Genomic DNA, 14,837 nt, shown 5'->3' on the forward strand with positions numbered 1-14,837 from the left:
GGACTGGAAATGCTAAGACCGTAAGACCAGATGAGGCGAGCTGATGGTATCTTGTGCTGGCACACAGAAGAAGATGAGAGGGACTGGCTTCCTCTTTCTATCTTCCTTATCAGATTGTCAGCACTTACCGCCTGTCACTGAGCATCCAACATCAATAACAGCAAAGTTCTTTAGAACATAATTACATCCTTGTATGAGGTCCAGAATTGGGGTCTATCTTAGTTCTGGTCTCTAAACCTAATTCTCACTATGGAGAAAGCAAGAACACTATTCAGGAACACTATTTGGTGAAATAGAACATCAGTCTCCAAGAGACTAATCATGACCAATTAGACAATCACAGAACCCTACCTACTAATCTCCGAGTATTTTAAGGGAAAGGCACAGGGAAGGTGTGGATTCTTTCTGGAATTAGCTGGGATATATATATACATATAATGATTTACTAATTGTTCTAGTTTGCTAATGCTGCTGGAATGCAAAATATCAGAGATGGATTGGCTTTTATAAAAAGGGAATTTATTTGGTTACATGATTACAGCCTTAAGGCCATAAAGTGTCCAAGGCAACACATCAGCAATCAGGTACCTTCACTGGGCGATGGCCAATGGCATCCAGAAAACCTCCATTCACTGGGAAGGCATGTGGCTGGCATCTGCTTCAAAGTTCTGGTTTCAAAATGGCTTTCTCCCAGAACATTTCTCTCTAGGCTGCAGTTCCTCAAAAATGTCACTCTTAGTTGCTCTTGGGGTGTTCGCCTTCTCTTAGCTTCTCCGGAGCAAGAGTCTGCTCTCAACGGCTGTCTTCAAACTGTCTCTCATCTGCAGCTTCTCTCTCAGCTTCTGCGCGTTCTTCAAAGTGTCCCTCTTGGCTGTAGGAAGCCCGCTTCTTCTGTCTGAGCTTATATAGTGCTCCAATAAACTAATCAAGACCCATGCTAAATGGATGGGGCCACAATTCCATGGAAATTATCCAATCAGAGTTATCACCCACAGTTGGGTGGGGTGCATTTCTATGGAGACAACCTAATCCAAACGTTCCAACTTAATCCCCACTAATATGTCTGCCCCCACAAGATTGCATCAAAGAACATGGCTTTTTGGGGGAAACAATACATTCAAACCAGTACACTGCTTAAGTAAACAAATAAATCATGCACATACGCACACACTCACACACACACAGCCCATCCTTACCTCCTCTTCTTGACAATTCTATTGTTGCTGAAGATACATAATAATTTCCCACCATGAAAATTAATTGGATTTTTCTGGAACAGAGAGTAGTGGAAATGGCTTGCTTCAGAGGGCAGCATTATTTATTTACTTACTTTGCTTATTGACTGCTATTTATTGACTGCCTACTTTGTGCCCATCATTGTGCCCCCTCTTTACATATATTATGTCATTCGATCCTCACCACTTTTTTCATATGAGGAAACAAGATCAAGAGGATAAGAGGATAAGTATGTTGTCCAAAGTCCTTTATACCTACATTTTTCTTACTATTCATCTAGATTTGGTGAACTACACAAACTAAGGAGATGTTTTGGTATTAGGCTTGTGTCTGACGTAAATCTGTGAACTGCTTTTTCTCCTAATTTTGCTTATCTGTTCCATAGTCATCATATGGGGAAAATAGTCAAAGGTTTTTACAAGGTGATTGTAATAACATATTAACATTGAGCGGAACAAAGTGTTGTGTTTTTTAAATCAGATTTTCTCATCCATTGTATGTCTTAAAAAAAAATTTTCAGACAAAAAGAACATAAGTGACTTTGGCCTTTTTAGAATTTGCTACTTTCTCATACATGCTTCCTGCTGGTCAGGCAAAGTAGTATCTTGGATAATTCACCTGAATACCTTGGAGGTCTTTCTGTGCAGTACTGTTTTATATATGAAAAAAAAAACAACACAAAACAACAAAAAAAAAAAACTGGCTTCCTCTCTATTCACCTGGAACCCAGTCCCCATTGACAAAGCTGTGTCAGAGAACTCAGGCAATTAGTGAATAAGTGGAAACACTAAGCTTCAGCTTCAACTATTCAGAGCAGGTTTTATGGCCTGTATTGATAAGAAAATCACCTTGGATCCTTTAGTAATTTGGACAGCAGAGTTGTGGTCTTATGGTACTAATAACTCTTCTTACCAGTTCAGCCCCTCTAAAGCTATTAAAATCACAGTATGATCATTCTTGGAACACTTGGGGTAGTCCACGGCCAATGGTGAGCAAGTGTTGAATAAATATTTGTTTAATTTAAATCTAAATCTGTATCATCTGGAGCCAGTTTGGCATGTATGGTAAGAGAGGCCCTTGCCAGAGCATTTTCTAATTTACTCATAGGCATTTGTAAGTCAGTTCATTCTCTACCTTGGTAATAAACTGATTCCAACCTACGATTCAAGAGTGGGGAGTGTGTGTCTCACCTTTTCACTGACCTGGATCACCCCAGCCAGGATGATTTTTAAGTGTTCTGCAGCTATTGTTTAAAACCCAGGTTTGCCTTGGTTTGCCCCATTATAGCACTGCCTGCTGATTGGCACAGAGAGATAGTAATGTCAGTGTTACTGAGAGGATCCTATTGCTCCTATTGTATATTCATACTCAATAAAAGGCACATTTATTGCAAAGAAGCAGCCTGTCTAAAATTCCATGGAATTCTTTAAGTTCTTACTGACTATTGCTCTTATAAAGGATTACGTATTTTAAAATTCATTTAATCGTAAACTCTCTTACTAAGGACTTTATTAAAATTCAGATAGGGAGTAAGTTAAAATATTTTAAAGAAAGCATTTGCTGGAAAATTCATGGAATAAACATAACTATAAAAAGAATATTAAAAGTACCTAATATTTTCTGAGAATCCCACTCTTACCAAAATAGATATGCTAATTTCAACACTTTTCTCTATTGATTTGAGCGACCCTCTTGATGAATCCATTAAGCCACGTTTTGTTGGCTGAATCTGAGTCATGCAAATAATAAAAATGCATTGCCTTTAAAATTCCATATAATTGGAATGTTCACAAATTCAAAGCGACCTTTACTATAACTGGCCTGAATTCATGAGGCTTTTATAGTACTATTAGCCACTATCAATTTAATACAAAATAATGTAAAATCACTTTACATAGTCCTTTAGTAATACTGTAGTTGAGACTATCAGACCAATGAGAAAGATAATTTTTCTTAGGAAGTTAACATTTTTCTCCTCTGGCTATATGATCGACACCTTCCTCTCCATCCCCCTCCTTTTTTTAAAAAAAAATTGATGATTTGTCACCTTGATTTTTTTATCACTAGGGTAAATGAAGCATAGGCAAACATATAACTCAAAAGTAGCTCCGGAAAAGAATAAAGTGGCAACCTATTATTAAATGTAGAGCAGACTAAACACTTTTTCCAAGAAGAATCAGTTTTCAAGCTTTACCTTTATGCTTGTCATTTTAGCTTTACTTTGGAATAATCGCGCTTGTTGGGGCCAAAGCAGTTGATACTAGGTAGGCTATGGAATTATTGGAAAACCTCAAAGCTTGCTCTTTTTAATTTTTCCTTAAAGTAGTTCTAACCGTATATTTGTCCTGCCCATCTGTAATGCGGTGCAGAATTTAGTGAATTCCTAAATCATAATGCCAGGTTTGTGGCCCTCTTCTGTGTAGATGCACAAGTGGGATCTCAGTACGGCAAGTATCCTATACCTAGCTATTTACAGAGGGAGGAGTTCTGTGAAAGGGCCCTGCTTTTTTTAGGAAACAGATGCACCATTCTAGGAAGGTAACCAGATACTGGAATGTGGCAACTTTTGCACATGAATTTTTTTATCTTTCTTGTCCAGTTGGTAAAGAAATCTCCAAGGACATGGGAGATGAGTAGAAATGGGTAAGATTTCCTCCTTGCCCTTATCCCAGGTGTTTGGGTCTCCTGAGAACCTGAGGTGCTGTTTGGAAACTCTCTTCGAGTGTGTTACATGCAGGTGTTCATGCAGAGCCAATTCAGATTTTAAAAAGTATTAACAAAAAACTTTCAACTCAGGAAAAATTCAAACTCAAAATTTATTAACTCTTACTTTAGTTTGCAACTTGAGGTTATCTCCTTCTCCCACTCAAATTGGTTCTCACTGAAAGTGGAAGCAGTAAAAGAAACAACTGTTGAGTTATTGTCAGAATGAGGTCCTGTAAGCCCTGAGAGAGTCACCCATCCCTGCTGAACACACCTATGATTTTACCCAACAGTAGAGCATTGGCCATTAATATTCAGGATATAGATATTGCTGGTGCTGTAGTTAAGTGAGCATGCTCTTGGTTCTAAATAAGGTATGGTTTACAAGAATTTCAATTTATGACCATGAATAGTACCCTCTAACTTCAGGTCTAATTTCAGCAAGAATAGTTATTTGACAAGGCATTTCACGTGGCTGAGAAACTCAGCCTCTTTCATTTCAACTGCTGATAGATTTAGCTGTCTCCTTTTTGAACATTTGCACATTTTCTGGCTTACTTGGAACTGGTACCATGTGGGATCAAAGACAACTAGAAACCCTGTATTAATTCTAATAAATATTAAAACAAAAGTTAAGCTCCATTTTCTGGTTCCTGTCATAACTGGAAAGAATAGTTCATTCACTAGAAGAAAATGAATTAAAAATTAGGAACAGTGCACCTTATCCATTCCAAATGTGCATATAGGTATTTGATTTGCCTTTCCCTAATTACATCATACAGCAAAGAAAATCCCATTTAGTAACCACTCTGGGGCCTTCTTCTGGGTCTTCTGCTCTGGGAATGAGAGGGAATCAGGCGCCTTTACTGCCTTGCCCCATAGCTTTTGTTTCCCTATTGCTGCAGGGAGGTCCATGGTGGTAAACAGTGTTACTGTCCTTGTGTTATCCTCCATCAGCCTCCTTTGCTGCAGTATGTAGGTGTTTGCCGGAATCTGAATAATTTTGCTTCAGAGGAGATGGAAAAGGTTTATAGACTTAGCTTGGGGCTTAGCCCCTCCAATGCCAGCCTCAGTTTTATTTCATGATCCATCTCAAGAACTCTTCTCAGCCTTCATCTTGCAGAGCCTGCTAGGATTACTATTTTCTCTACATCAAATCATGGTCCTCAACTTGTAAATCTTCTCAAAGAAGCATAGATTAAAATTTAAACCTGGCAAACTAAATTCCCAGTGATAACTTGTCTGTATCTCAGTTTGGTTATGTGATGTTTTCTCAGGTTTTTCAATGGCAAAAATGTTCCTGTGAAGTAGTAGAGAGTTGGTAGGATTGTAATGCAATTCTACTGAATGAGAAATATAAATGATTCCAAGATATTTCAAAAGAACCAAGATTTTTAGGATTATCAATTACCAATAAAATTATGTGACTCAATATCCAAATGGGGCCTGTGGGGAGTTTTAGTAAAATCATTTTTCATAAATAAAATAGGAAAAATGATTTTGACCTAATATGATTGGTGTGAAAGCTAATGAGTTGGTGTAGGTAAAGCACTTAGCCTGGCATGGAGTGAGCACTCAATAAATAGAAGAATACACACACACACACTTGTATTTCAATTCTCAGGTCCGAACTATTGACACCTTTTCGGAAAACTCATCCATTCTCACGGTTACAGATCAACTCTACCCAGACAATTCAATTCCTTTACCTGTATGGCTAGCATTCACCTCTGACCTAATTACAATCGCCTAACGAGCGGGTTTACTGACACTCCTCTTTGGCCTTCAATTTAAAGGTCTTGTGTATCTTTGGCCTTCTAACGTTGACTTTTGAAGCTCAACCATTATCATGGTGATTTTAGGATTCATAAAATCATATAACTTTAGAACTTTATTTGAAAGATGAGGAGTATGAGGTCCTGAGAATGTAGGTAAACTTGCCCTAAATAACACCATTTTCAAATCTAGATATCTGAGTTGTCAGCATTGTCTTTTACACACACAACAGATCTCTTCAGACTTGGGAGGAGAATCAGGGGAGAAGCACTGGATTTAGATTGAGAAAGGATTATGTCTGAAGGTAAGATAGGACCTCTTGGTAAAAAGATGGTTACAAATTGTGTGGCCTTGTGTCAGTCATTTAACATGGCTGAGCTTATTTCCCCATTTCTAAAATAATATCCACTCTACTTACCTCAGAGGATCTTGTGAGATCTAGATTCTAGATAGTATGTGGGAAAACATTTGTAAATGGCAAAATGCTATGTAAATATTAATTTTGTATTTTATAAACAGTGGCTTCAGCTATTCCAATTTTCTAAGTAGTAAGTTCTATAGAAAGTCAAGAATATGAAAAGAATTTCGTCCCTTTTAAAGAGCATTCTCAGAATATTCTTTTGGCTGTAACAAAAGAAAAATGAAATAAATAGTTGTACTTTTAAAGGATGAAAGCTGAATGTGTTTGACTTGAAGTCTTTTATCATCCTTCTTTCAGAGTGAGGGGTGGAATTGCCAAATTTTCCTTCTCAATTAAGGAAAGAAAACTAACATACTTGTTTGGTTCTTTTAGTATGATATAAAAATTTCAAAACTTTTTCTCTTCCCAGCCTCCTGAAATCAGGCTTATTACTGGTTCAGCAGATTTTTTTGGCCTGATTTTAACTAAATATTTTTATCAAATAAAAAAAAAAAAAAAAAAAAAGGAAGGGGGCCATTCCATATTTACAAAAAATACTGGCCCCAGAAAGTCTAGGGCAAGTTCTCCTGAAGTTGTCCAGAGGGAAGTTTGGAAAACCCTCTCGTACTGTACAGTTTTACGAATTGTATTCCTCCTTTGGAATTTATGGTTTTATTTTCTTCCATATTCACATTTTATTGAAAGGATTGGAAGATTGTGGATGCCTAGGAGGCAAGGGCTTTTTTGCCACTAGTTCATTAATGATCGCTTGGTCTCTTTCCAGATCAGACTCCAACCCCAACGAGATTCCTGAAGAACTGCGAGGAAGTAGGCCTCTTCAACGAGCTGGACTGCTCCCTCGAGCACGAGTTCAGGAAGGCTCAGGAGGAGGAGAGCAGCAAGCGGGTAGGTTTGCTGGGATGGATGTCTTGAGAGGTTGCGCCTCTAACACCTATGAGAAACCTCCAAATGGAATTGTGGTGGCACGGCAGATGGTGTGAATGTGGTCTTGAAACAGGGTTTTATCCATTTGTGAGTGTTTGTGTAATGTTTAAAAAATGCTTAATCCCTAATTGTGATAGAGTCCAATGCTAGAAAAATCATGGAAAAAATATCAAATATAAAATTCAAGCTCCACTCCCCAAAAGGTTACCTGATTCTTGAACCTGAGTCAGATAAATTCACAGATTTTTCTATTCAAAACTAGTTGTTCTATTTTGCTAAATATTTAATAGCAAATCTTACATGGTAAGATGTGAGAGCAGAAGATGAGTCAAAGGATGAGAGAACAGGAGAATAATTGTAGTGCCAGGAGAGGAGATTTCATCTGATTTGGTTGAGCTTGTAACTGCCTATTTGCCATAACCCTCCTGTTGTTTGCCACCAAATTCACAATTACTTCCTGGTTATATTACTGAATATCTGTTGTAGTTGAAACAAATAGGTTAAATATAAATGTGGAATGTTTTTCTTAAAAATGTAGGATTCCATTTTTATGTGTTTCTTTAGATTATATTCTGTTTTAATCTGAATGTTGTGCTAGAATTTAAAATCATTTTATAGGATCAGGGAAAGGGAACCACAAATAAATGTGATGATGCTTTTTAGTATTTTTCATTGTTTTTATAGAGCATTGCTGAATATCCACTATATACAAAACAAAAATTAAGATACAGTCCATGAACGGGGAGCTTAAAATGTGAAAGATGATTGAAAGGGAAGACCAGTTAGGTAGTAATGAATTCTGAAGTTCCAGCTGTTACATCCGGAAAACAAATTTTAAAAGGCTCTGATTATTTCTCTGAGTGTTTCCAAGCCTTTGAATCCTGCCCTATGTGAAATTATAATAATCTCCTCCACCAGATTTTTCATGTCACATTCTTACATCATAATAGTCAAGGGCTCATATTCAGTCTGAACAGCCTTAGGAGAAATCATGAAAATTGGTGAGTGTTACAAAAGGGCTACTGAAATTGTAATCATTTTATTTTATTTACTTACAATTATTTGTCATTTATACTGGATTCCTCCCTCCTCATGAAATGATGCACCCCCTCCCCTTTTTTTCTTTAGCAGACACTGTTCTGAGCACTTTAAAAATACTAACTTGATAAAAATAAAAGACACAAGAATATATTTTATTGCAATAGAAATTGATTTTTTAAAAAATGTGAGAATAGCAGGGGATAAGAACCGCAAAAAGTCTAACCTAGTAAATTTCCTCTGGTTCAATAAAAAGTTTGACTTTTCTTGGTAAATGTGGCATATATAGAAGACTATTTGAGGAGACTATGTCCATTCATTCTTCAAGATAATAAAGGTTGGCTTTTTAGATAAACTGTTTTATTTGTGTATTTAGTCCATATTGTCTTCATTTCTGATTGAAGGTCTTAACTGAAGTGTATGCCCTTGATTTTCCTAAGGATATTTCACCAAGGACAGCTTTCTGAAGCCACAGTAGGGGTGTGGTTTCAGATGTTCTCCTCAACATTACTCATCATCTACTATATGAAGCCCCATGTGAGGAAATTCTTGCAGACTGAATTCCAGGAAATGGTTTGCTTCCCCTGAGGAACTGAAACATTTTCTCCTCATGGACACTGAGAATCATGTAACTGGTTCTGTTTCTCTTTTCGCTTTGACTGCTAGGTAACATGAAGTCAAATTTTCTGTTTGACTTTGAGAACTTGTTAGAACAGTATCATGAGCACATTTATTCCCCTGCCCCACACTAGACTTTCAGTTCTAGTTTGTATTCTCTGTGGTCCTGATTTTGATTTAAAAATCATTTTTCCTGATATATATGTGTGTGTGTGTGTGTGTGTGTGTGTGTGTGTATAATGAGTTACTATAAATTCCTTGTGGGATGAGAAAGAGTATAAATAATTAAATTTTGAAAATGGAAATAATTAGACAAGCAAAGTTGAGAAAGAGGACTATTGCATTTGTAGCAATCTATTTTTTCTCTCTCATTTGAATATTGCTCATAGCCAAATGATGATTTCCTGATAAGTACATGGGTGAGGAATCCTGCAGCCGGCCTCTCCCATGGTTTGGGAGCTGACCTCTTAGAAGACCACTGCCTCATACCCCAACCTCACCTATACTCACTGGAAGCTGGATGAGATGGGCGCTGACAAGACTTCCCTTTCCCTTGTCTTGTTCAGGCCGAGGTACAAGACCAGCCTCCGGTGGCTGTGGCTGCAGGAGAGGAACCCTTTGAGGCCCGAGGCACAGGGACAGCCCAGTGACCCATCAAGCAGCAAATGGGCTGCTTTGGTGTTTTCCGCACTAGCATTGTTTTGGAAGCCACAGGACAGGGAAATGAAGAGTAGGAGGAAGTGTTCCCCCGTCTGCCCATTTATCTGACACGTTGACCATTTCTCTCTCTGCCAACATCCCTGGCACACTGCCATCCCTAGTTACTACAGCAGCTATTCTTTTCTCTGGTCCTGATTTTTTATTTAAAAATCATTTTTCCTGGTATATATATATATATTCCCTCTCCCAAAGCCAACTCTTTGTTTAGTGTGTACCTTATTATTCTCGAGTGTTATCTTCTCCTTCCTTCTTTTGCTCCACGTTTGAGTAATTCTTTCTTTTTAATTCTGCATCTCTGACCATTTCCTGACTTCTTTTGTTCTGAATCGTTGGTCCCCTCAGCATGGTTTTACTAAAATGGAATAGGAATTAATTTATCTGGAGAATTTGCTTTAGAAAGGTTCCTAGTTAAACTTCTTAAGTGCTTAATACAAACATACTGTCCTCCCTGTCCCCTTAAATTTCTAGCTGTAGTTTGGTCTAGAAAATTCTGTTGAACAGCAAATAGAGAATTGATTCTGGCTTAGCCCATGTGACTGTCTATGGAGGGAAAATTCTCTTCCATAGACTATACCTCTAATTCTGATACCCTTTTCCTTTAAAAGCATCTCATTGTGTGTATAGAGTAAGGACAGTTTGGAGGCAGGTTGTGACCATTGAAAAAAGTCTCCAATATCTGTATCCTTATCATAAATAGCAAGCAACGTAGTCTATAGTGGTCTCAATTTCCAGGTTGGTATAAACTTACCACTTTGTATCTCTTTAATAAGAGATTTTTTCTTCCCTCTTAGAAAATCATGTTGTAACTCACCAGCAGGCAACACAAATATCAGTTTGTCTGTTGTTTCAGACTCAGGCAGGACCATGTCCTGAAACATATTAGAAACTCTTGTTCATTTGTTCATTCATTCAAGAAATATTTTCAAATGTCCACCATGTGCCAGGCACTGTCCAAGGCATTGGTGAATATACTGTTAGTGGGCAAGACAAACAATAAACAAGTCAAAAATGTTCTACTTGTCAGATGGTGATAATTCCTTTGGAGAAAAATTTAGCAGGGATGGGGGACAGGGTGTTATTTCTTTAACTAGAGTGGTCAGGAAAGGCATTGCTGGCAATTGGACATTTGAGTGGAGATGTCAAGGAGAGGGCTGAACTGGGTGCCTATCTAGAAGAATGTCCAGGTGGAGTGAACAACTGCAGAGACCTTCAAGCTGGGTGTTGCTCCATGTGATAGAGGAATGACAAGGAGGCCAGTTTGGATGGAGGAGAGTGTGCGACGAGTCTAGAGAGCTGGGGGTAGGAGGCCAGATCCATCTGGGAGGGCCTTGTTACAGGCCATTTTCAAGGCTTTGGCTTTGACTCTGAGTGAGAGGAGGAACTGTTGGACAGTTTTGAGTAGAGGAGTGATTGGATCTGACTTATGTTTTAGAAAGTTCACTTTAGTGGATGAGTTGAAAGTAAAGTGTAGGGGGTAATGGCAGAAACAGGGGGACCAGGTAGGAGAGTATTGAAAGAATCCAGGTTAAAGATAATGGCAAGTTGGTCCAAGGTGGAGATGGAGGCGATGGTTAGACTCTGGATATATTCTGAAGACAGAACAAGTAGAATTTGCTGATGGATTGGATGTGAGGAGAAATAGAAAGAACAGAACCAGAAGTGAATCCAGGTTTTTGGGCTGAGCAACTGGAAGGATGGATTTGCCAGTAAGAGGAGCAGGTTTGAGGGGAAATTGAAGAGTTTGGTTTTAGACTTGTTAAGTGGACATATTGGATAGGCAGTCAGTAAATCTAGAATTAAGAGGGAGAAGACCAGCTGGATGATATAAGTTTGGGAGTTATCAGCCTTTAAATGGCGTTTAGTTACGTGAGACTGGATGGAATCCCCAAGACCCAGAGTGAATATGATGAAGTAGAGAAGAGGCCTGAGCACAGAGCTTGGCAGAGTCCTCCAGAATGCTCCTAGTCAGTATCTGACTTTCTTCAGTGGCCAGAAATGATACAGGTGACCATGGGCCATGAAGAACCCCAGCTCTAGTGGAAATCCTGAATAGACTCCAGTGACTGGCATTCGGCATTCTGGTTTTGTGTTCCATGCTAGAGGAAAGAAAAAACAGGATTAAAAAAAAAGAAAATGAATAAGAAAGAATAAGAAAGAAATAAACAAAGAGAGTGAGTAGACCTTTTACATTTGATTGCTTTTCTTTAAAAGAGATCAAATAATGCACATCTAGGAGGTGGGAGATAGCTTCATCATGGGATAGCAGTTGTGTGTGTGCGTGCGTGTGTGAGTGTGTATAAGGAAGAGGAACTGAAGGGACTAGAAATGAACCCCTTTGTCTTGCTGAGAGAAGTATAATATTACAGCCTAACGTATTTTAGGACCTTGAAGATGAAAAGTGCGGTGTGTAAGTGCGAAGTGTTGTTATTCTCCCATAGGACCTCAAGCTGACTCATTATGCTGATGCAGCAATAGCAAATTAGGACATTTCCATGCTCCAGAATTCCTACCCTGATGATGAAAAGAGCAGGCTATCCCTAGAGGGTATTGGCTGTTTAACACTTGGGAACAAGGGACAAGCTGCAATCTTAAGATCTTGGATCCCTGCTCAACAGGAATCACGGAACAGGGCATAGCCAGGTCAGCCTCACTCAGAAAAATAGGCTGTTCAATCTGATTCAACTCTGTACCTGGAAACCATGTTACCTGATACCGCCGGTTCCTTGTGGGGAGAGGGTGCAAATGGGGAAGTAGCTTTGCCTTCTCCCGCAGTTTTGCTTCTGCCAGCCACTAGTTGGCATGCCTGCTCTCTGGAGAAGGTATGAATGGCATTGGATGGAAAGTAAAAGATTCCAAAAGAAGCAATCTTGAAACAGCTGCATGTTTCCAGATAAGTTAACATGTTGCTTCTATGATATTTGTTTGGAACAATTCTTCCCTCCCTGAGAAGTCTGGAGAAAAATAATATTCTGAAACCTAAATATGGTTTTGTCTAGGTTTTGAAAATGGCACCATGTTTGCTGAATCCTAGTAGATGAATACTCCCTTGAGAATTTTTGCATTTCCAGACTGAAAAAGGCTGCTTGTTTTAATTTTTAAATGTTTTTACTGCCCTTGCTGAGAACGTCTTTGATCTTTTCTTTTTTTATCAGCATGACTGAAAGGAAACACCAATTGACAATGTTATTGGAGATGCCAACCTGTTTCTTCCCTTCTCCCGTTGATTGGAAAACCCAAGGCTTATGTTAGAAGGATTCCTTTTGTCCTCCTCTTTCAGCACAATACAAATGTAAATCACTTTCACCTTTTCCATATACGTTAAAATTATGCCTTTAGCTTCTTAGGTGGAATTTGATGCTAGAGGAGAATTTGTCCTAATATTTGCATCCCACTCAGGGAAATGACAAAACCTCTGGATAAATTAGAAGCTATTTCATGTGTTTTAAGTCACTGCATCTTAGGAATAATGAGTATGGTCTTAACAGGAATTGTTAAGAATTGGTATTTACTTTCACCTACGTGAAAGAATCATGATGTGATCTTAGGGTCTGCCTCAACTTTAAAATGAAGTGGCAACAAAAAAAACTCACAGGTTTTTTGCCTTTTTTTATTTTGGCAGAAAGTCAGGGCATCCACAAAGTAGCAACATGCATAGCCTTTTGCGTTGCAAAAGTGAGTGTTTAATACCAAATGTGGATGCTGAGGGAAGGCCCAAGGCTTGGAGTAATACTGGTTGAGGAAGGTATCAGGTATTTATTTGTTCATCATCTCCCTTGGAGAGTTTGGATATTTGGGTAATTTGGACCTTCATGGATGAGTCCTTATGACCTAATTTCCACACTAGAGAAGAAGTGTCTTACCTTCTGAGCCTGAGAAAGGAGAGGACCAGTAATCATAGATGAATGCCTTTCAGCCTGTGAGTGGCAGGCTTTATTGTTCTCTGAGTTCAGTATTAAGCATTCAAGTTATTTATCCTATGTTTTATTTGCATTTGCCATCACATGACATTTGTTCTGCCTGAGGTCTTTTTGAAAACCAGTCCGAAAGCTTTCAGAGGTTAAAATCTGATTAGGAAGGTTGTACATTCATTTTGTGCCTGTGACGGGTGTTCTCATATGAGTTACTAATGTTTCCACTTAAAGCGATAGAATAGAAGCAACTGGGAGAAGGACTGGACCCTGTTTAACATATAACTTGAAGATCAGTAGCGGAAACTGGACATTGATTTTGGGGAACTCTATTTGTGTTGGAAATACTGCAGAATAAAATAATATTTTCTTGCACAAGTATTTCCTGTTCAGTTGTGATTAGGTATGTTAGCAGTCAGAGTACTTACATATTCATGAAGCATATTCAGGCCCACATATGGCATTTTGAACATAAGTTATTAACGATGATTTGATTTTGGCCCCTTTAGTTAACAGAATAATTATAGGTGGCTGTACTAGTAATATTTTCCCCACTTTAAATACAGAGAAATGAACCATCAAGAGAGATATAGAGTTTATAGGCCTCCCCAGGGATCACCAGTGGTCGGTGTGATATGTTCGGGCTTTTCTCCTACTTCTTGAACTGTTCCGTCTCTGTCTCTCTGTTCTTTGGCTGTTGGATTATCCACTCTCAAGCTATTTCTATTTATACCTTCTCTTCAGAAAACTCATAACATTCTCATGGCTTAGTGATCTTCTCCACGCAGACTATTCCTTAATTTGTACATGTAGCCCTCACCTTGGACTTAAATACTTGTCTCTAACCTACAGCTGTAACTGTTGTTCCCATTTGACTATACCACTGCCAGTGCTAACTCAACTTGACCAAAACGGTGCTCGGGGCTTTCCTGTACAGACTCACTCCCATGCTGACTCTCCTTGTTCAGTCAGGCGCTATTTCACTCACCAACCGCAGGAATTAGCTTTGCTTTCCCACCCTCCTTTGCTGCTATACTAAGTCCAATCAGCTACCTTATCAGCTACTTTTTTTTTTTTAGGTGTTTTTTTTTATTCATTTTATTGAGATATATTCACATACCACGCAGTCGTACAAAACAAATCGTACATTCGATTGTTCACAGTACCATTACATAGTTGTACATTCATCACGTAAATCAATCCCTGACACCTTCATTACCACACACACAAAAATAACAAGAATAATAATTAAAGTGAAAAAGAGCAATTGAAGTAAAAAAGAACACTTGGTACCTTTGTCTGTTTGTTTGTTTCCATCCGCTACTTTTCTACTCATCCATCCATAAACTAGACAAAGTGGAGTGTGGTCCTTATGGCTTTCCCAATCCCATTGTCACCCCTCATAAGCTACATTTTTATACAATTGTCTTCGAGATTCATGGGTTCTGGGTTGTAGTTTGATAGTTTCAGGTATCCACCACCAGCTACCCCAA

The 14,837-nt window shown here is 38.6% G+C and overlaps 1 protein-coding gene across 3 annotated transcripts in view; it reads left to right on the top strand.

Moving 5' to 3' along the window:
• CREB5 (cAMP responsive element binding protein 5) overlaps window positions 1-14,837 on the top strand; it is a 454,493-nt gene that overhangs the window by 121,201 nt on the left and 318,455 nt on the right. For all 3 annotated transcript variants that reach the window (XM_037836968.1, XM_037836966.1, XM_037836967.1), the window contains exon 4: window positions 6,900-7,021. In XM_037836968.1, coding sequence (XP_037692896.1) covers window positions 6,900-7,021 — 122 coding nt within the window. The remainder of the gene's footprint in view (window positions 1-6,899; window positions 7,022-14,837) is intronic.

The sequence above is a fragment of the Choloepus didactylus genome, chromosome 5, assembly GCF_015220235.1.
Source record: "Choloepus didactylus isolate mChoDid1 chromosome 5, mChoDid1.pri, whole genome shotgun sequence".
NCBI classification, from domain to species: Eukaryota; Metazoa; Chordata; class Mammalia; order Pilosa; family Megalonychidae; genus Choloepus; species Choloepus didactylus.